Source organism: Bacillus rossius, chromosome 17 (genome assembly GCF_032445375.1).
Source record: "Bacillus rossius redtenbacheri isolate Brsri chromosome 17, Brsri_v3, whole genome shotgun sequence".
NCBI lineage: Eukaryota > Metazoa > Arthropoda > Insecta > Phasmatodea > Bacillidae > Bacillus > Bacillus rossius.
Genome location: NC_086344.1, coordinates 10,338,984 through 10,361,460, shown reverse-complemented (window position 1 = coordinate 10,361,460; position 22,477 = coordinate 10,338,984). Strand labels below are relative to the sequence as shown.

Here is a 22,477-nt window from a genome sequence, read left to right as displayed (position 1 = left end):
AATATAGGTAGTTCTTAATAATTTTAATTTCGTAAGCTAATTGGAATGCTTTTTACATCATTTCTCTGCATCTTGTGCTTCTTCTCAAAGTACATTTAACATTTTATATAGTAGTAAAATAATAATATATACTCTATAAAAATATTCACATCCAAAGTAAATTTTAAGGTAATGGAGGTTTTTTCAATTTACGTAGTTACAACTTAACTAAACAGTGTAATTCAATTAAAAAATTAATTTACTCAAGATTCATGTAAGATTTACAAGTCTGTGATTTTTTATTTGTATTTGTTAATTTGTATACTTAGCAGTTAATAAAAACATAATATATCATAATATTTGATTGTGTCAACAAGAACATTAAAATGTTGCAAACAAAGAAATAACAGTTTATCAGGACATGGTTTCAGTAACAGTCATCATAACTATCACTCAGTCTTGAAATATTCGTTCACATTCCCATTGTTTTTTTATTCATTTGTATTTACAATATTAAGTGTTAAAAAAGTAATGTGACATGTTAAGTCACCTTTATTTACGTGAACATAAAACACCTGTAGTAAATTTTTCAAAAAAATATTTTAGGCTTATTATACAGGTTCAATAGCAAACCAATTATTTTATTAAGTTATTTTCCGTAAGTTTCTTCAATAGTTTGCTTGCAACCTTTTTTTGCTGTACTATTTTATACTTTATTGACGTCCCTCGGCTTCAGGTCCCCGTTTTCCCGTTGAAATAAATGTCCTGTTATGCCCGTACTGCCCTCGTCGGAGAGGTGTGGGTCCAGGCCAACGTGGCCGGGACCGGGAAAGGCGGGACCTGGAGGGAGAGTGAAGTGATTGCGAGGAATGTTGGTAGGTTGTCGCAAGCAGAACACGGCATTAACGAATTTCACGAGCCGTCTTTTATTAACGCTTATAAAGTCCTGCCGCAGCCTGGCGGAACCGTCGCGGAACAAGTGCCCTACCACGGCGACACGGACTCCCTGATGACGGGGCGGTTCTCAAATACGTTTCGGCGCGAATCGTAAAGTTTATTAATGCTAGGCTGACCCAGTGAGAAAGGGCCCGAAGACGGAACGCTGTACATACGCGGCCCGTTACGTAATGTTCCGTGGACGGCGAAAAGTTCAGAGACTCGTAGCACCACGTTCGCGTTGTAGAAACTGCCCGCTAGACACGTCTCCCGATGACTCGTAAGTTAACAATGCTAAGCTGATTCGCGGTGGCAGCTCAGCTGCCGTGACCGACTGCGGACTGAGCGAACGTTCAATCCCGAGCGCAACGTGCGCGGCTCGCGGAGCAACGAACACGTCTGTCTCCGCTCGAGACCAGGACGCGACTGCCTCTCCCCGCTCGCCCGCGGGCCGGCGCCCGCGGGTGGCGGGGAGGGAGGGGAAAATCGGCCGGCGTGGGAGAGAGCTCCGTCCCGCGGCGCGCCAGGCTGCAATTACATACTACGGCGAAACACTTCAGAAAAAGTTATTGAATTATTTACAAAGACATACACGAGACATTAATTACACAGCGAACTTGCACAATGAATAATAAATAAAATAAGTTAATTACACACATTCAAATCCCTTAATCGTTTACAAATATATACACACTGAAATAAAAGATAAAGTCACATAGAAAAAACACTCGTTGGCATGCTAGGGCGCACGCGGGTGCGTCCCTGGCCGTCGCACACACTGGGGTTCACTGGGGGGGAAAATAGGCCCCCTCAGGCCCGCGTCGGTGGCCAGGTACGGCCTCTGTATCTGGGAGGGTACGACGACTGTCGTCATATGCCCCCCCTCTCCCGAGGCCGTCCTGGCCCCCGACGCCGACCTAGACCGGCAGCTGCGTCCGCGTCCGGCCACTTGTCTGGTCGTCGGAGCTCGTCACGTCATTCCGTCCGGGTCGGGCAAACTGGGGCAGGAGCTGCATCACGCTGCAGCGTAACCCCCCGTCGGTCGTTTGTCTTACGTCGCGGGGTTTGCGCTGACTCCCCCACTCGTAGTCCCGGAGGTAGTGGGGGGCCGTCTTCTCACGCGTGGACCGGCGCAACGCCGGTCCCCTCCCCGCGTGAGCGGTCATCCTCGGCTCCCCGGAAGGCAAGTCCAGGACCACCTGCTGGGCCCTGTCGACATCGCCCTCCCCACTGAGGAGCCGGACCGTTACCCCGTCTGTCACGTCCTTGCTCACGTCCGTCCCCGTCACCCGCCGTTCCCAGGAGTGGACGTACCTCCGTCCACGTCTCTGGGTAGGCTCCGGCAACGTCACCACTGGTTCACTCAGGTCGACCAGGTCGCCCTGAGCAGTGTTGTCATGTGTTACGTCCTCGATGAGCGGTCCATCAGTGTCGTTGGCGTAGGCGCTGACGTCATCAGGCGGGAGCACCCGGTCCACAAAGCGCTCCAGCTCTGCCATGCTTGCGCCACGCGGACCCCTTCCGCCCCTTCTGACGGGCGTCCGTTCCCCGCCCCCTCTTGCCAGTTGCCAACCACCGTTCCCCTTTTGCTGTCCCCCCGTAGGAGGCTGAGTCGGTGTCGTCGTGGGGGCCCGTCCATGTGTCGTGCCCCAGGTGTCGTCGTCCCTGTCAACGTTCCTGCCAACCCCCCGCAGTGACTTGGGGTGGGCGTGTCCTCGTCGACGTCCCTGATCCGGCTCCGGTGGCGTCACCACGGGGTCACCGAGGTCGACCAGGACTCCTACTGCGACGTTGTCATCGGTCCTGTCCCGTGTGTCACCGTCCCCGTCAGCGTTCTCGCCTGCCACTCGCCGTGACCCGGGGTAGGCGTGTCCCCGTCGACGTCCCTGATCCGGTTCCGGTGGCGTCACCACGGGGTCATCGAGGTCGACCAGGACTCCTACTGCGACGTTGTCATCGGTCCCGTCCCGTGTGTCGTCGTCCCTGTCAACGTTCCTGCCAACCCCCCGCAGTGACTTGGGGTGGGCGTGTCCTCGTCGACGTCCCTGATCCGGCTCCGGTGGCGTCACCACGGGGTCACCGAGGTCGACCAGGACTCCTACTGCGACGTTGTCATCGGTCCTGTCCCGTGTGTCACCGTCCCCGTCAGCGTTCTCGCCTGCCACTCGCCGTGACCCGGGGTAGGCGTGTCCCCGTCGACGTCCCTGATCCGGTTCCGGTGGCGTCACCACGGGGTCATCGAGGTCGACCAGGACTCCTACTGCGACGTTGTCATCGGTCCCGTCCCGTGTGTCGTCGTCCCTGTCAACGTCCCTGCCAACCCCCCGCAGTGACCTGGGGTGGGCGTGTCCCCGTCGACGTCCCAGGTCCGGCTCCGGCGGTACCACCACAGGGGCGCCGAGGTCGGCCAGTACACCTTCGGTGACGTCATCCTCGGCCTCGTCACCGTCCACTGGTCCGCTGTCGTCGTGGTCGTACTCGTCGTGCGGGTCGCCTATCAGTCGAATGTCGTCCCTGTGCACCTTAGTTGTCCGTCCGTCGGCGCGACGCACGAGGTACGAGGTGGTGCCCAGTCTGTCTACGATCTCCTGTGGCCCCGCCCACTTAGGAGCCAGACTGGCGCAAAAGCCCCGCTCGCCAGCCGACAGGTGATGACACTTAACAAACACCTGCTGGCCAGGCTCTAGTCGTGCTGGGGGCTGGTGCGTCTGCGGCGTACGTCTAGTCAGGTAGTCAACTTGGCGACGTCGGGCGTCTTCGCGCAGATCGTCCGTGGTCATGTTGTGCAAGTCGGGGGTTGCGCGCGCTTCCCCGGGCAGGGCGAGGTTCCGGCCCTGCACCAGTTCAGCGGGGGAATGGCCCGTGACCGCGTTCGTCCGACGGCGCAGGCAAAACAGCAGCGTCGGCAGGTGCAGGTCCCACTTGGTGTGGTCCTCGTCCAACCGGATGCGCAGCTGAGTTTTAATGTCCTGATTCCGCCTTTCGGTCGGATTCGCGCGCGGATGGTAGGTGGGCGTCGTGTGATGCTCCACCCCCCAACCCGCGCAGGACACTCGCCAGCTTCTCCCCGTGAACTGCACCCCGTTGTCCGTCAGCAGGACCGCGGGGTACCCGTATCGCGGGAAGAACTCGCGCTCGAGCAGGGCAATCACGGTGCCGGCCTTCACGTTTGGTACTGCGAACGCCTCCGCCCAGCGGGTGAAGACATCCGTGACCACAACAATGAATCGCCGACCACGGGACGTGCGAGGATACGGCCCCATAATATCCACCGCCACAGTGTGGAAGGGATTCCGGGGCCGTCGTGGGACCTGCTGCTCCTTGCCGTCGGGTCGCCTGGACTTCCGCTCCTGGCAACGCAGGCAGGCCCGCACGTAGCGTCTTACTTCTGCCGCGTCGCCAGGCCAGCGGAACGTCCGTCTGACCTCACGCAGCGTCTGCTCCGCGCCCGGGTGTCCCGCCAGGGGGTGGTCATGCAGGTAGCTCAGGACCCAGCGCCTGGCCTCGGGCGGCACGTGGGTCCGCCACCCGCTCGACCTGTGAGCCCCCCTGGTCTGGAGCGCCCCGTTCAGGCTCCGGCAGCCCGGTATCACCCCCTCCCCACACTCTGTCAGTCGGGTCCGGGTGTCGGGGTCCCGGAGTTGCGCCGCGTGGACCCACGCCAGCAGGTCAGTCATAGTCTCGGGTCGCGCGTCAGGTGCAGGAGCAGTGGGGCTTGTCAGCGCGTACAACGCGCACGGTCGCGGCACCGAGTCCTCTACCCCGCGCTCACGCTCAGGGAGGAGCACTTCCTCCCAGCCCTGGTCGTCGTGGAACTCATTCTCAGGGTCCGGATTCCGGGACAACTCGTCGGCCAACTGATTTTCACGTCCAGGAATGTGCTCGACCGTGAACGAGAATTCCTGGATCAGCATGGCCCACCGAGTGAACTTAGACTTCCGGCCCTGAGCGGAGTCCAACCAGCGGAGGCATTGGCTGTCGGTTCTCAGCGTGAATGAGCGGCCCTCGACGTGGTGACGGTACCTCTGTAGGGCCCAGACCACCGCAAGGCACTCTTGCTCATTCACGTGATACTTCCGCTCAGCCTGCCCAAACTTGGCGCTGGCGTACTCGATCACGCGCCTCTCGCCCCGGTCATCCATCTGGTACAACACCGCCCCCATCCCCTCCTGACTCGCATCCGTCTGGATGAAGATGGGGCGGCTGGGCACCAGGCGTGAGAGCGTGTGACAGTTCCTGAACCGGCGCTTCACCTGTCGCAAGGCCTCGTCCGCGGCGGGGGTCCACCGGAACTTAGTCTTCGGCGACAGTAGGTCCGTCATCGGGGCCGTCACCGTGGCGAAGTCGGGGACGAAGGACCGCAGCCAGTTGAGCAGCCCCAGCAGCTTCTGGAGCTGCTTCCTGGTCTTCGGTGCCCCCTTTCCCTCTATTAGCTCCAACTGCTCAGGTCGGGGGCGGCACCCCTCCGCCGTCACTATGTGTCCTAGGAACTCTATTTCCGTGGCCCCAATGTGGCATTTCTTTGGGGCGCACGTCAGTCCGTGTCTGGCCATACGTTCTAGCACCAATGCCAGATGGTGCGCGTGTTCCTCCCACGTCCTGGACCAGATGATAACGTCGTCCAGATAGGCACTGGCGAACCCACCAATGTACCCATCCAGAACACGTACCATCAGGGCCTGGAACGTGGCAGGGGCGTCCATGAGACCAAACGGCATGGCGCAGAACTGGTAACGTCGACCGTCTGGTGCCGTAAATGCCGTCTTAGGGCGGTCCTCCAGACATACCGGCACCTGCCAGTAGCCTGATTTTAAGTCTAGTGTCGTGAAAATAGTGGCGTCCCCCAGTCCTGCCAGTGCGTCTGTGATATTGATCTGCGGGGGCGGGGCGGGAATGGTCAGTTTGTTTATCGCCTTGAAGTTTACGCAAAAGCGTAGACTTCCGTCTTTCTTGGTGGCCAGCACCACCCGTGAGTTATACGGGGAGGTGCTGGGTTCCACTACCCCGTCACGTAACATCTCGTCAATTTGAGTCTGTATGGCCTCCCGTTCCCGGATGCCAAATCCGTATACCTTCTCAAAGGGAGGGCGGTGCGGTACCATCGGTATCCGGTGCTCCGTCACGTTTGTCCGTCGTAGCCGGTCCGCGGCCGCAAATACCTGTGCCTGAGAGGTGAGGACATGGTTGATGACATCGACGTACTCCTCTGGAACACCGTGCTGAAGGTCTTCTAGGCGAATGACTGACTGAGGGGGACTGGGGGGAACCTGGTGCACGCCGTACACCGTCCAGCGCCCCTGGGTGCCGAAGTGCATCCGGCCAGCTCGTACTTCCACGGTGGCGTCGACCTCGTGCAGCCATGGGACCCCCAGAATCAGCCCCTCGCGGAGCTCGGGGACCACCCAGGCCTCGACGTGGCTAACGTGACCAACGATGCTCATTGTTACCTGAGTGATGCCCCCTGCTGCAACGACGGCATCCCTGGTGGCCAGCTGCACCAGCTCCCTCCGCGGTGTCACTGCCTCCGCTCCCACCAGGTGGGCCGCGATGTAGGTTCGGCTGGCGGCGGTGTCCACCAGGGCCAGCATCTCCCGCCCGTTAGCGCGGACAGGAATTCGCAGCAGCTCCGGCTCCTCGGGGCCGACCTGCCCCAGCTGTGCAGTCGTCTGTCCCCCACCGCCCCCGGCCACCTGGCCGTCCGGGCGTGGGGAACTCGCGGCGAGGTCCGCGGCTCGCTCCGGCGCCGACGTGTTGACGTTCCGGTGGTCCACCTCGTCGACGACAGGTCGACGAGGCGGCTGGTCCGGCCCTGGTACACCCGGCCTCAGGGCCGCGGCGGTGGCGCCGGCAGTCAGCTGTCCCTGCCCGGAGATGGCCGGCGGGACGCCTGCGCTGATGCTCTGATTGTCCACCCCGTCGACGGCGTGTCGACGAGGCGGCTGGTCCGGCCCTGGTATAACCGGCCTCAGGGCCGCGGTGGTGGCGCCGGCAGTCAGCTGTCCCTGCACGGAGATGGCCGGCGGGATGCCTGCGCTGACGCTCTGGTTGTCCACCCCGTCGACGGCGTGTCGACGAGGCGGCTGGTCCGGCCCTGGTATAACCGGCCTCAGGGCCGCGGTGGTGGCGCCGGCAGTCAGCTGTCCCCGCAGTTGCCTCGGCATGGGGACAGCTGATGAGGAGTAGTCCCGTTGTCCCCTGCTTCCCGGCGGCATACAGGACGTTAGTGCGGTAGGCGCCGGTGGTGGTCGACGTGTTCTGTCAGTTACTGGGACTGCCGGTGGCTGGCGGGCCGGGGAGCGGCACCCAGTTGTCCCTCCGCCCCCGGTCCTGCGTTTCCCGCCTGCGACGTGTTGCCTTCGCGCGCCTCCTCCCACGCGGCTCTGGTGGGGCAGAGGCGATGCCAATGGTACGCGTCCGGGCAAAAACGGCATCGCGGCGGACGTTCGTCCCTCTCTCTCGTATCTGTCCGCTCGTGACGTCCTCCTCCTGTCGCAGCTGGTTCCGGGCGTTCCCTGGTGCCACCGCGGTCTGTTGTCCTGCGCGGTCCCGCGCCGCCGGCGTAGCTCACCACGGTCAAGTCACTGTCCGTGACCTCTGTGACGGTGACCCCTCGCGGCCCCGAGCGAGCACGGGGAGCTCTCGCGCCCCTGAGTGCCGTCCTCCACTGCGACATGTCACGTTCGATCACGCGGGCGAGGGCCACGAACTCCTCCGTGTCACGACCAGCAGCCGTCCTCATGAAGGGGCGAAACTCTGGCAGCAATTGTTCGACAATGGTTGGCAACGCCGCACTCACGTCCCCACTTGTCCCCAATCGGCGGAACATGCGTAACTTCTCGTAAATGAACTGCTCTGCACTCTCGTCCTCCTCCTGGTTTCGGCAATAAAATGTCCGCAAACACATTGCCCGCGCCTGATCGTTATCAAACCTAGTTTTGACTTGGCGCACAAAATGTCCCCACTCGGTATCAAAACTCCCGGCCATTGACCACCAGTTCCTTGCCTCGCCGCGGAGCTGTCCCGCCACTCGCGGCGTCCACTCCGCCCGTCGCACTTCGTACAGTTTTAGGAGGTGTTCACACTCCCGCAAAAACTCCCGCGGGTCCTCGTTGTCTCTCCCCGCAAACTCTGGCAACTCAAACTGCGTGCTCACGTACCGCACTACCGGCCCATCTGCGTCCGCGTGCCTGTCCCCCTGTTCCCGTTTACTGTCCTCAACTGTGCTGTCCGTGCTGTTTGCGCCCTCGGCCGCGCCGCCGGACCCGCAAACCTCGTTTTTTACGTCCATTTTCGCGGAGTCTCCCTCCTCACACAAGTCCGTTTCGAAACTGATTAGATCGTATCTTTCTTGTCCCGCCTGTTTCCACGCCATCCTGTCCTCCTGTGCTACTGATCCGCGGATCGTGAACACAATCTCCCCCAGTAATACAATACGATCCTCCCCAGCGCGTTATCTTCAGTCCGGGATACCGCTGCACCGCCGTCTTGTATTTCTGTCCCCCACGACGCGCTATCTCTCGCCGAAACGTCTCGTGTTCGCGCCGTTCCCGCGCTGCGTTATCTCCCGCCGGCGCGCCGGCGCGACGTCTCGAATTCGAGCCGCTCCCACGCCGCGCAGCCGCACCTGCTTCCGTTCTGTCCTGCACCTGCGCGCTTGCGTGCGCTTGCGTGCGCTTGCGTGCGCTTGCGTATGCTTACGGCCACACTAGTTGGGCGCCAAATGACGTCCCTCGGCTTCAGGTCCCCGTTTTCCCGTTGAAATAAATGTCCTGTTATGCCCGTACTGCCCTCGTCGGAGAGGTGTGGGTCCAGGCCAACGTGGCCGGGACCGGGAAAGGCGGGACCTGGAGGGAGAGTGAAGTGATTGCGAGGAATGTTGGTAGGTTGTCGCAAGCAGAACACGGCATTAACGAATTTCACGAGCCGTCTTTTATTAACGCTTATAAAGTCCTGCCGCAGCCTGGCGGAACCGTCGCGGAACAAGTGCCCTACCACGGCGACACGGACTCCCTGATGACGGGGCGGTTCTCAAATACGTTTCGGCGCGAATCGTAAAGTTTATTAATGCTAGGCTGACCCAGTGAGAAAGGGCCCGAAGACGGAACGCTGTACATACGCGGCCCGTTACGTAATGTTCCGTGGACGGCGAAAAGTTCAGAGACTCGTAGCACCACGTTCGCGTTGTAGAAACTGCCCGCTAGACACGTCTCCCGATGACTCGTAAGTTAACAATGCTAAGCTGATTCGCGGTGGCAGCTCAGCTGCCGTGACCGACTGCGGACTGAGCGAACGTTCAATCCCGAGCGCAACGTGCGCGGCTCGCGGAGCAACGAACACGTCTGTCTCCGCTCGAGACCAGGACGCGACTGCCTCTCCCCGCTCGCCCGCGGGCCGGCGCCCGCGGGTGGCGGGGAGGGAGGGGAAAATCGGCCGGCGTGGGAGAGAGCTCCGTCCCGCGGCGCGCCAGGCTGCAATTACATACTACGGCGAAACACTTCAGAAAAAGTTATTGAATTATTTACAAAGACATACACGAGACATTAATTACACAGCGAACTTGCACAATGAATAATAAATAAAATAAGTTAATTACACACATTCAAATCCCTTAATCGTTTACAAATATATACACACTGAAATAAAAGATAAAGTCACATAGAAAAAACACTCGTTGGCATGCTAGGGCGCACGCGGGTGCGTCCCTGGCCGTCGCACACACTGGGGTTCACTGGGGGGGAAAATAGGCCCCCTCAGGCCCGCGTCGGTGGCCAGGTACGGCCTCTGTATCTGGGAGGGTACGACGACTGTCGTCATTATATTTTAGTGCAAATTTATTACAATCTCCCGGATTGGCTATTAGACTGTATTTCTGCTTTGATACTGACTTCTTTTATTTCAAAATATTCTAGAAACTCAGCATAACACCAATTTGTTTTAACTGCTAATAGTAGTTTGCTACATCTGTCCAGATGTTTGCCAATGTTCATTGAATCAAAGGTTTCGTTTTGAATATGGAAAGAGTTTTCCCATTACCTTGCACAGCCTAGACTAACAACTACCTTTGAAGTGGTTAATATTGTTAACTTAGATTGTAGCGCTAGGAATGTTATTTTTGACTGTAGGTGACTGGAGTTTGTGGCACACATTCATGTGGTTCCGGATGTCATCTTACCTCGTACCGGAAGCAAACGTAAAAAATCAAAATAGGTCTAAGTAAACGCATCATTTTTCTTTACAATATATGTAATCTTTTGAAAAATATTAAAAAGATAAAATAAATACATAATTAAAGTAAATATATGAACATATTTTATTTATCATTAAATTGAAAACTTTTAACAAGTTGTATGATGAATAATGGTAAATGATGATTAATAATGATGAATGATGATGAATAGGGATTATTGTTAATAAACGAAGATAAATGATTATGAATATATTTTTTCTGCCATAGATTTTTATGACCTTTAACATGTTCTCATACATATTTCTTTGTTTAAATATAATATTAAAAGTATGTTTTAATAATTAGATAAGTATAACACGTTTGCAAGGTAAATACATAAAACATTACATTTTCATTTGCGTTTTATCATCACGCATCACCAGGGGCGTAACAACTAAATTTCCAAAGGGGGGGGGGGGGGGGCAATATACCTTTTTATAAAGAATCATCGATCCCCCCTATTGAAGCGGGGGGACCGGGGGTCCTCCCCCGGGAAAAATTTGTATTTCAATGTGGGAAATGGTGCTATTTAAGCAGTTTTATTATCTAAAAAATTGATTAAACAGCACTTTCTTTGCCCCCCATTTGCCCCCACTTCAAGGTTTCAGAGGGGGGGGAAATACCCTTGCCCCCCCCCCCCCTGTTGTTGCACCCCTGCGCATCACGTAACTTACATCAACTACTCAATGACGGTACAGGCATCAATTCACATGATCGTAGTTCGTTCGGTCTAGACCTGGTGTGAGCATGAAAGGTGCAGTGAAGCATCGAGCAGATGTAGCAAGCCTGCTCGGATGTGCGAGCGTGGCTGTGTGAATGCGAGCAGGAGCGCGAGGGCGGCGGGGGACAGCGGTGTGTGCTCCGCCCTGTGTTCTGTCTGTCCAGCAGGGAACACAAGATGCAGCAGATGAAGCGGATGGGGGCGGGCTCCGGCAGCGAAGAGGACGCCGCTCACTCGGGTCAGTGAGCTCAGCGCTCAGGCTCACTTCACAGACCATCAAATACATAACGTTAAAGTTAATTTTTTTATAATGATTACTATTTAAATAAATATTTTTTTTTATTGTTGAAGACCCAAAGCCTTGACTTATATTACAAGTTCTTGTAAGATATCAAATGTTTTTTAATGCCTCAGACAATTCACATGACAATCAAGCAATAAGTAATTGAATAAAATATTCAATTTTTTTTTTCAATTTACATACTGTAACATATTTATAATGAATACGGTGTTAAGTTAGTTTTGCTACAGGAGGTATTTGAAATGTGCTCTAAGTTTAGCAAACCGGTAACAAGATACCTAAATAACACAATGATTTGTATATTAATGTCTTAACAGTTTTATTAAATCTAGTAATTAAATATCAAAGCCACCAGGTTTCTTTGAAAAATAAGAAATTATTTCCTTTTTTCGCTTTCTGTTATTTTACATGACCTTTTGAAAACAAAACATGTGTAGCAACATTAAATATTAAGAGGCTTACTTTACTGATTGTTCACAAACTATCTTTAAACTATAACACAGTGGCTACCCTCATGGTTCTTCCCTCCGGCAATGTCTCCGCTGAGGCATCTGCCACGGACATCTGACTACTGAGAGAGAGACTCGCAGCCACGTGTCCGTGCTTGACTGCCCGTCCCTCGGTGCAGCCGGGAGGTGACTGCCTCGCGTCACAACCGCGTCATACCGTCGGCAGCACGGAAGAAAGAACCTTAAAACCACTTAACTTTGCGAGAAAAATTATTTAAAGATATCCCTCGATTATAATTGGAAAAGTGTTCTTCCCTGCACTCGCTGACCGAGTCTGACGTGATGGTGGGTGAGGAACGCTACGGTGCGCAGGCGAGGAGGAGACGGTGTCCTTCATCGACATCGCGCCCAACAACCTGTCCAAGCTGCCGGAGAAGGGCATCCTGAAAAAGTCGGGCGGCTACGACGCGGCGCCGGGCAAGGAGAAGTGGTCCGAGGACTCGCAGTCCGACAACCAGGAGGTGCTGTCGCAGTCGGACAACAACCTGGGCGGGGGGGCCATCTCCGAGGTGGAGCGCACGCTCAAGAGCCTCAACGGCTACCACGAGGACATCCTGGAGGCGCTGAGGACCGCGGCGTCGCACCGCGGCGCGCCCACGCCCTCCGGCAGCGCGCTCGGCGAGGAGATCCTGCGCAAGTCCCTGGGTGAGCACCGCTCCAGACAGTGACCCTCCCGCTCCAGGCTGCGTCGCTCCCGCTCCAGGCTGCGTCGCTGCCGCTCCAGGCAGCGTCGCTGCCGCTCCAGGCAGCGTCCCTCCCGCTCCAGGCAGCGTCGCTCCCGCTCCAGGCAGCGTCGCTCCCGCTCCAGGCAGCGTCGCTCCCGCTCCAGGCAGCGTCGCTCCCGCTCCAGGCAGCGTCGCTCCCGCTCCAGGCAGCGTCCCTCCCGCTCCAGGCAGCGTCCCTCCCGCTCCAGGCAGCGTCCCTCCCGCTCCAGGCAGCGTCCCTCCCGCTCCAGGCTGCGTCCCTCCCGCTCCAGGCAGCGTCCCTCCCGCTCCAGGCAGCGTCCCTCCCGCTCCAGGCAGCGTCCCTCCCGCTCCAGGCAGCGTCCCTCCCGCTCCAGGCAGCGTCCCTCCCGCTCCAGGCAGCGTCCCTCCCGCTCCAGGCAGCGTCCCTCCCGCTCCAGGCTGCGTCCCTCCCGCTCCAGGCAGCGTCCCTCCCGCTCCAGGCAGCGTCCCACCCGCTCCAGGCAGCGTCCCACCCGCTCCAGGCAGCGTCCCACCCGCTCCAGGCAGCGTCCCTCCCGCTCCAGACAGTGTCACTCCCGCTTCTCCTTGCATATGCACATTTGTACATACCCTTTTTTTGTTTAATTCTACTTACAAATGCTGATAAGTGTTACCACGTCTTTGCTCTATTCTCGTGAATTGGATTAAAAATCCCGTCGTAGCTCGTATGTCGTTAGGTGGACACAGTGACTGTCTACAACCGCTCAGGAGGCGGTGTGAATGGTGTTGAAGGTGCGTTCGGGCGGTAATTCACACCTTTAAATACATTATGTTCATTACGTAGCATTTCAATTCATACATAGCAAAACAAATTTGTTAATAAATATTTAGGTGAAAGAGATAACACTACGGGTAAAATGACAAGGGTCCAACTTAAAGGGACGAAACAAAAAGAGAAATAGATCTCAACAACCAAGTAACTAGTCTGTGTTATTAAAGCCTACAATATTTTTGATGTGGGAAACACCTTAGATCTTGGTATATGGCATTTAGTAAAAGTAATTTCATTACTGGAACGGAAGTCGAATGTAGAGAAATGTGTAACCAGCGTACCGAAGTCATAAAGATGGCAGACAAACGTGTAGCAGCATAAATCTATGGTTCAAACCTCGTCGTTGGAATTTTATTTACTTTCTTGAATAAAATTATAATAATATAATATTATGTAGTAATAATGTTGAATCTGCTCAGTAGGGTTAAGGTTTTCCTGTAGGAAGTATTTACAGACTGATTTCAGTCGTTATAAGCAAAAATACTTAGTGAAAGAATTTATCTGTACAAATTACTATCTACACAATAAAATTTTAATTAAGTAATACTTTTGTTACATTACTGGTATCGTGAATATCAAGTTACTAAGTTTCAGACATATAAGTATAATATTGATTTGTCTTTAAACAAAGACTTGACGTGGCCGGGGGTTGTTGTTCGGATGTTAGACTGTAATTTAATGGGCGCCACCATGTGTAGGGGCACGTGGACCCGGCAAGACTCCGATCCCAGGGCGTGACGTCGCCCGTGTGGAGACGTGACTCGTTTTCCCCCGAATACTGCCTATGCAATAACCAGACCTATAGGCCGCTCTCAGCGTTGGGCACGCTTTAATCCCTACCGTGGGCTCTTAAGGCGTCCCACACGCCCCTAGGTACTCGGGTAACACACACGTGGCGAATCACAACACAAGGTACGGATCCGGGTTTTTATTGGCCTTGCATACACATAGACACGATAACTCCTTACACACTCCTAGTCTCGTCGTTTAACAGTCAAAAGCCTTACGGCGCAATAGGCTTAGGTGAGGCCGGCCACCACGTGGCCGTGCTAGAATGTTCGCGAAGGTTTCAAGTCCCGTTACCGGAGTTAACAGCTATTAATCAAACAGTCGGCTCCCGAGGTAGGCCCCGGGGATATACGAAAACGTTCTAGATTACTTACGAGTCGACAGAATTACCGGATCAGATGAATATCAAAGTTGAAGTCCCCGGAGTGCGGCGTGCTTCCTACCTCGGTGAGCGCTAGAGATCGACTGGGGCGAGCAATGGCCGTCGGGGTGGCTAGACAATGACGCAGCGCGCCAAACGGAGGGTACCGTTATTCGGGCCGTATTGCGCCGAGGCTTACTCAAGAAAACCCTAAAAGCTATTCTTTAATTTCTTACATATAATTATAAAATATAAGAATTACATTAGAAATTTATTATACAGTTCTAAATAAAAGATGAAGATCGGTTTTGCATTATGGCCTCGGCAAGTCTACGTCTCTGGCGGCCTGCAGGATATTTCATCAATACACTTAAAATTTACGTTAATTATTGAAATGACAAATATTATAAAAATAACAGGGGTGAAAAAGAAAAGCGAATTACAAACATCCAATTACTAATAATTTAGGGGTACGAAGCACTGATTCTACTGCGCCCTCTTCCTGTGGTTCGCGGCGCTCTCACACGCACACACACACATGTCGGCGGGAGATTCAAACGCCAGGGAAGGAGTGGAGTGGCGGGGTGTGATGGCATATCGAGCTGGGCGTAGCCCCGGACGATGTCAGACTATTTCAAAATGTTTGTAATAAAATATACTATTCATTTTAAAATTTCAATATTATTTCCCAATTGAACAACTAACATGAACTTTCTTTATACCAAAGAAAAATATTTGATTACTAGTTTAAAACTACGTAAGTTTAATGGAATATTGAAATAATCAAAAATTTGTCAGGGTCCAAAATTGATTGATCAATTACATATGTCGTGTAACATAGTTCAAAAAGAATGTGATACTTTACCATAAGTACTCTTTTACTTGTTAGCATTCAATTGGTTTTAAAAATAAAATAGTTTATTTTTCATCAAAGCTAATGTAATAAAAATTATTGATTCACAAAGAAATCAAATAACACTTAATAATTTTTAAATAGCCTGTAAAAAATATCACAGCAAAAAAATTGATGAACAATCAAACTTTTCCCAGGGGAACAAATAAAATTGTTGTTTTTTTGTTGCTTACAATTATTTGAAAATACAATATATCCTTATGAAGTTACCATAGTTTAATTATTATAGAGTAAGTTAATACAATTAAATATTTACCTGAAAATTTATTTTTGTACATATTATGTTATCTGCTTACAAAGAAAAGAGTACAAAAATTAAATTAGACTATAAAAAAATTGGTTGTCTGTAAAGACGGTTTACGGGCGATAGTTTAACGTGACAACGTCATAACAAAACATTGATGAAATGATTGCATAATTTAATAATCAAAATTGAATCATTTTTATTGAATTATCACTATTTCGTATGGATACAAAGAAGGAGTGAAATGAAATCTACAATTTAATTGATAAATTTACTTTTACTGTATTTGCACTCATTAATTCAAATATGTTTATTACTTTAACGAAGAGATTATTTTAACAATAACGTTTATACATGTCTACTATTTAACTTCTTCCAATCCGTTGACGACAGTCGTCGTACCCTCCCAGATACAGAGGCCGTACCTGGCCACCGACGCGGGCCTGAGGGGGCCTATTTTCCCCCCCAGTGAACCCCAGTGTGTGCGACGGCCAGGGACGCACCCGCGTGCGCCCTAGCATGCCAACGAGTGTTTTTTCTATGTGACTTTATCTTTTATTTCAGTGTGTATATATTTGTAAACGATTAAGGGATTTGAATGTGTGTAATTAACTTATTTTATTTATTATTCATTGTGCAAGTTCGCTGTGTAATTAATGTCTCGTGTATGTCTTTGTAAATAATTCAATAACTTTTTCTGAAGTGCTTCGCCGTAGTATGTAATTGCAGCCTGGCGCGCCGCGGGACGGAGCTCTCTCCCACGCCGGCCGATTTTCCCCTCCCTCCCCGCCACCCGCGGGCGCCGGCCCGCGGGCGAGCGGGGAGAGGCAGTCGCGTCCTGGTCTCGAGCGGAGACAGACGTGTTCGTTGCTCCGCGAGCCGCGCACGTTGCGCTCGGGATTGAACGTTCGCTCAGTCCGCAGTCGGTCACGGCAGCTGAGCTGCCACCGCGAATCAGCTTAGCATTGTTAACTTACGAGTCATCGGGAGACGTGTCTAGCGGGCAGTTTCTACAACGCGAACGTGGTGCTACGAGTCTCTGAACTTTTCGCCGTCCACGGAACATTACGTAACGGGCCGCGTATGTACAGCGTTCCGTCTTCGGGCCCTTTCTCACTGGGTCAGCCTAGCATTAATAAACTTTACGATTCGCGCCGAAACGTATTTGAGAACCGCCCCGTCATCAGGGAGTCCGTGTCGCCGTGGTAGGGCACTTGTTCCGCGACGGTTCCGCCAGGCTGCGGCAGGACTATATAAGCGTTAATAAAAGACGGCTCGTGAAATTCGTTAATGCCGTGTTCTGCTTGCGACAACCTACCAACATTCCTCGCAATCACTTCACTCTCCCTCCAGGTCCCGCCTTTCCCGGTCCCGGCCACGTTGGCCTGGACCCACACCTCTCCGACGAGGGCAGTACGGGCATAACAGGACATTTATTTCAACGGGAAAACGGGGACCTGAAGCCGAGGGACGTCATTTGGCGCCCAACTAGTGTGGCCGTAAGCATACGCAAGCGCACGCAAGCGCACGCAAGCGCACGCAAGCGCGCAGGTGCAGGACAGAACGGAAGCAGGTGCGGCTGCGCGGCGTGGGAGCGGCGCGAACACGAGACGTTTCGGCGAGAGATAGCGCGTCGTGGGGGACAGAAATACAAGACGGCGGTGCAGCGGTATCCCGGACTGAAGATAACGCGCTGGGGAGGATCGTATTGTATTACTGGGGGAGATTGTGTTCACGATCCGCGGATCAGTAGCACAGGAGGACAGGATGGCGTGGAAACAGGCGGGACAAGAAAGATACGATCTAATCAGTTTCGAAACGGACTTGTGTGAGGAGGGAGACTCCGCGAAAATGGACGTAAAAAACGAGGTTTGCGGGTCCGGCGGCGCGGCCGAGGGCGCAAACAGCACGGACAGCACAGTTGAGGACAGTAAACGGGAACAGGGGGACAGGCACGCGGACGCAGATGGGCCGGTAGTGCGGTACGTGAGCACGCAGTTTGAGTTGCCAGAGTTTGCGGGGAAAGACAACGAGGACCCGCGGGAGTTTTTGCGGGAGTGTGAACACCTCCTAAAACTGTACGAAGTGCGACGGGCGGAGTGGACGCCGCGAGTGGCGGGACAGCTCCGCGGCGAGGCAAGGAACTGGTGGTCAATGGCCGGGAGTTTTGATACCGAGTGGGGACATTTTGTGCGCCAAGTCAAAACTAGGTTTGATAACGATCAGGCGCGGGCAATGTGTTTGCGGACATTTTATTGCCGAAACCAGGAGGAGGACGAGAGTGCAGAGCAGTTCATTTACGAGAAGTTACGCATGTTCCGCCGATTGGGGACAAGTGGGGACGTGAGTGCGGCGTTGCCAACCATTGTCGAACAATTGCTGCCAGAGTTTCGCCCCTTCATGAGGACGGCTGCTGGTCGTGACACGGAGGAGTTCGTGGCCCTCGCCCGCGTGATCGAACGTGACATGTCGCAGTGGAGGACGGCACTCAGGGGCGCGAGAGCTCCCCGTGCTCGCTCGGGGCCGCGAGGGGTCACCGTCACAGAGGTCACGGACAGTGACTTGACCGTGGTGAGCTACGCCGGCGGCGCGGGACCGCGCAGGACAACAGACCGCGGTGGCACCAGGGAACGCCCGGAACCAGCTGCGACAGGAGGAGGACGTCACGAGCGGACAGATACGAGAGAGAGGGACGAACGTCCGCCGCGATGCCGTTTTTGCCCGGACGCGTACCATTGGCATCGCCTCTGCCCCACCAGAGCCGCGTGGGAGGAGGCGCGCGAAGGCAACACGTCGCAGGCGGGAAACGCAGGACCGGGGGCGGAGGGACAACTGGGTGCCGCTCCCCGGCCCGCCAGCCACCGGCAGTCCCAGTAACTGACAGAACACGTCGACCACCACCGGCGCCTACCGCACTAACGTCCTGTATGCCGCCGGGAAGCAGGGGACAACGGGACTACTCCTCATCAGCTGTCCCCATGCCGAGGCAACTGCGGGGACAGCTGACTGCCGGCGCCACCACCGCGGCCCTGAGGCCGGGTATACCAGGGCCGGACCAGCCGCCTCGTCGACACGCCGTCGACGGGGTGGACAACCAGAGCGTCAGCGCAGGCATCCCGCCGGCCATCTCCGTGCAGGGACAGCTGACTGCCGGCGCCACCACCGCGGCCCTGAGGCCGGTTATACCAGGGCCGGACCAGCCGCCTCGTCGACACGCCGTCGACGGGGTGGACAATCAGAGCATCAGCGCAGGCGTCCCGCCGGCCATCTCCGGGCAGGGACAGCTGACTGCCGGCGCCACCACCGCGGCCCTGAGGCCGGGTATACCAGGGCCGGACCAGCCGCCTCGTCGACACGCCGTCGACGGGGTGGACAACCAGAGCGTCAGCGCAGGCATCCCGCCGGCCATCTCCGTGCAGGGACAGCTGACTGCCGGCGCCACCACCGCGGCCCTGAGGCCGGTTATACCAGGGCCGGACCAGCCGCCTCGTCGACACGCCGTCGACGGGGTGGACAATCAGAGCATCAGCGCAGGCGTCCCGCCGGCCATCTCCGGGCAGGGACAGCTGACTGCCGGCGCCACCGCCGCGGCCCTGAGGCCGGTTATACCAGGGCCGGACCAGCCGCCTCGTCGACCTGTCGTCGACGAGGTGGACCACCGGAACGTCAACACGTCGGCGCCGGAGCGAGCCGCGGACCTCGCCGCGAGTTCCCCACGCCCGGACGGCCAGGTGGCCGGGGGCGGTGGGGGACAGACGACTGCACAGCTGGGGCAGGTCGGCCCCGAGGAGCCGGAGCTGCTGCGAATTCCTGTCCGCGCTAACGGGCGGGAGATGCTGGCCCTGGTGGACACCGCCGCCAGCCGAACCTACATCGCGGCCCACCTGGTGGGAGCGGAGGCAGTGACACCGCGGAGGGAGCTGGTGCAGCTGGCCACCAGGGATGCCGTCGTTGCAGCAGGGGGCATCACTCAGGTAACAATGAGCATCGTTGGTCACGTTAGCCACGTCGAGGCCTGGGTGGTCCCCGAGCTCCGCGAGGGGCTGATTCTGGGGGTCCCATGGCTGCACGAGGTCGACGCCACCGTGGAAGTACGAGCTGGCCGGATGCACTTCGGCACCCAGGGGCGCTGGACGGTGTACGGCGTGCACCAGGTTCCCCCCAGTCCCCCTCAGTCAGTCATTCGCCTAGAAGACCTTCAGCACGGTGTTCCAGAGGAGTACGTCGATGTCATCAACCATGTCCTCACCTCTCAGGCACAGGTATTTGCGGCCGCGGACCGGCTACGACGGACAAACGTGACGGAGCACCGGATACCGATGGTACCGCACCGCCCTCCCTTTGAGAAGGTATACGGATTTGGCATCCGGGAACGGGAGGCCATACAGACTCAAATTGACGAGATGTTACGTGACGGGGTAGTGGAACCCAGCACCTCCCCGTATAACTCACGGGTGGTGCTGGCCACCAAGAAAGACGGAAGTCTACGCTTTTGCGTAAACTTCAAGGCGATAAACAAACTGACCATTCCCGCCCCGCCCCCGCAGATCAATATCACAGACGCACTGGCAGGACTGGGGGACGCCACTATTTTCACGACACTAGACTTAAAATCAGGCTACTGGCAGGTGCCGGTATGTCTGGAGGACCGCCCTAAGACGGCATTTACGGCACCAGACGGTCGACGTTACCAGTTCTGCGCCATGCCGTTTGGTCTCATGGACGCCCCTGCCACGTTCCAGGCCCTGATGGTACGTGTTCTGGATGGGTACATTGGTGAGTTCGCCAGTGCCTATCTGGACGACGTTATCATCTGGTCCAGGACGTGGGAGGAACACGCGCACCATCTGGCATTGGTGCTAGAACGTATGGCCAGACACGGACTGACGTGCGCCCCAAAGAAATGCCACATTGGGGCCACGGAAATAGAGTTCCTAGGACACATAGTGACGGCGGAGGGGTGCCGCCCCCGACCTGAGCAGTTGGAGCTAATAGAGGGAAAGGGGGCACCGAAGACCAGGAAGCAGCTCCAGAAGCTGCTGGGGCTGCTCAACTGGCTGCGGTCCTTCGTCCCCGACTTCGCCACGGTGACGGCCCCGATGACGGACCTACTGTCGCCGAAGACTAAGTTCCGGTGGACCCCCGCCGCGGACGAGGCCTTGCGACAGGTGAAGCGCCGGTTCAGGAACTGTCACACGCTCTCACGCCTGGTGCCCAGCCGCCCCATCTTCATCCAGACGGATGCGAGTCAGGAGGGGATGGGGGCGGTGTTGTACCAGATGGATGACCGGGGCGAGAGGCGCGTGATCGAGTACGCCAGCGCCAAGTTTGGGCAGGCTGAGCGGAAGTATCACGTGAATGAGCAAGAGTGCCTTGCGGTGGTCTGGGCCCTACAGAGGTACCGTCACCACGTCGAGGGCCGCTCATTCACGCTGAGAACCGACAGCCAATGCCTCCGCTGGTTGGACTCCGCTCAGGGCCGGAAGTCTAAGTTCACTCGGTGGGCCATGCTGATCCAGGAATTCTCGTTCACGGTCGAGCACATTCCTGGACGTGAAAATCAGTTGGCCGACGAGTTGTCCCGGAATCCGGACCCTGAGAATGAGTTCCACGACGACCAGGGCTGGGAGGAAGTGCTCCTCCCTGAGCGTGAGCGCGGGGTAGAGGACTCGGTGCCGCGACCGTGCGCGTTGTACGCGCTGACAAGCCCCACTGCTCCTGCACCTGACGCGCGACCCGAGACTATGACTGACCTGCTGGCGTGGGTCCACGCGGCGCAACTCCGGGACCCCGACACCCGGACCCGACTGACAGAGTGTGGGGAGGGGGTGATACCGGGCTGCCGGAGCCTGAACGGGGTGCTCCAGACCAGGGGGGCTCACAGGTCGAGCGGGTGGCGGACCCACGTGCCGCCCGAGGCCAGGCGCTGGGTCCTGAGCTACCTGCATGACCACCCCCTGGCGGGACACCCGGGCGCGGAGCAGACGCTGCGTGAGGTCAGACGGACGTTCCGCTGGCCTGGCGACGCGGCAGAAGTAAGACGCTACGTGCGGGCCTGCCTGCGTTGCCAGGAGCGGAAGTCCAGGCGACCCGACGGCAGGGAGCAGCAGGTCCCACGACGGCCCCGGAATCCCTTCCACACTGTGGCGGTGGATATTATGGGGCCGTATCCTCGCACGTCCCGTGGTCGGCGATTCATTGTTGTGGTCACGGATGTCTTCACCCGCTGGGCGGAGGCGTTCGCAGTACCAAACGTGAAGGCCGGCACCGTGATTGCCCTGCTCGAGCGCGAGTTCTTCCCGCGATACGGGTACCCCGCGGTCCTGCTGACGGACAACGGGGTGCAGTTCACGGGGAGAAGCTGGCGAGTGTCCTGCGCGGGTTGGGGGGTGGAGCATCACACGACGCCCACCTACCATCCGCGCGCGAATCCGACCGAAAGGCGGAATCAGGACATTAAAACTCAGCTGCGCATCCGGTTGGACGAGGACCACACCAAGTGGGACCTGCACCTGCCGACGCTGCTGTTTTGCCTGCGCCGTCGGACGAACGCGGTCACGGGCCATTCCCCCGCTGAACTGGTGCAGGGCCGGAACCTCGCCCTGCCCGGGGAAGCGCGCGCAACCCCCGACTTGCACAACATGACCACGGACGATCTGCGCGAAGACGCCCGACGTCGCCAAGCTGACTACCTGACTAGACGTACGCCGCAGACGCACCAGCCCCCAGCACGACTAGAGCCTGGCCAGCAGGTGTTTGTTAAGTGTCATCACCTGTCGGCTGGCGAGCGGGGCTTTTGCGCCAGTCTGGCTCCTAAGTGGGCGGGGCCACAGGAGATCGTAGACAGACTGGGCACCACCTCGTACCTCGTGCGTCGCGCCGACGGACGGACAACTAAGGTGCACAGGGACGACATTCGACTGATAGGCGACCCGCACGACGAGTACGACCACGACGACAGCGGACCAGTGGACGGTGACGAGGCCGAGGATGACGTCACC

General features: G+C 56.1%; 1 protein-coding gene across 1 annotated transcript in view; it reads left to right on the top strand.

The window, feature by feature from the left end:
- Positions 1–22,477, top strand: part of LOC134540809 (disintegrin and metalloproteinase domain-containing protein 12) — a 658,355-nt gene that overhangs the window by 597,677 nt on the left and 38,201 nt on the right. Inside the window, exons 25-26 of the mRNA XM_063383750.1 lie at positions 11,027–11,100; positions 11,985–12,317. Of these exons, the coding sequence (XP_063239820.1) occupies positions 11,027–11,100; positions 11,985–12,317 (407 nt within the window). The remainder of the gene's footprint in view (positions 1–11,026; positions 11,101–11,984; positions 12,318–22,477) is intronic.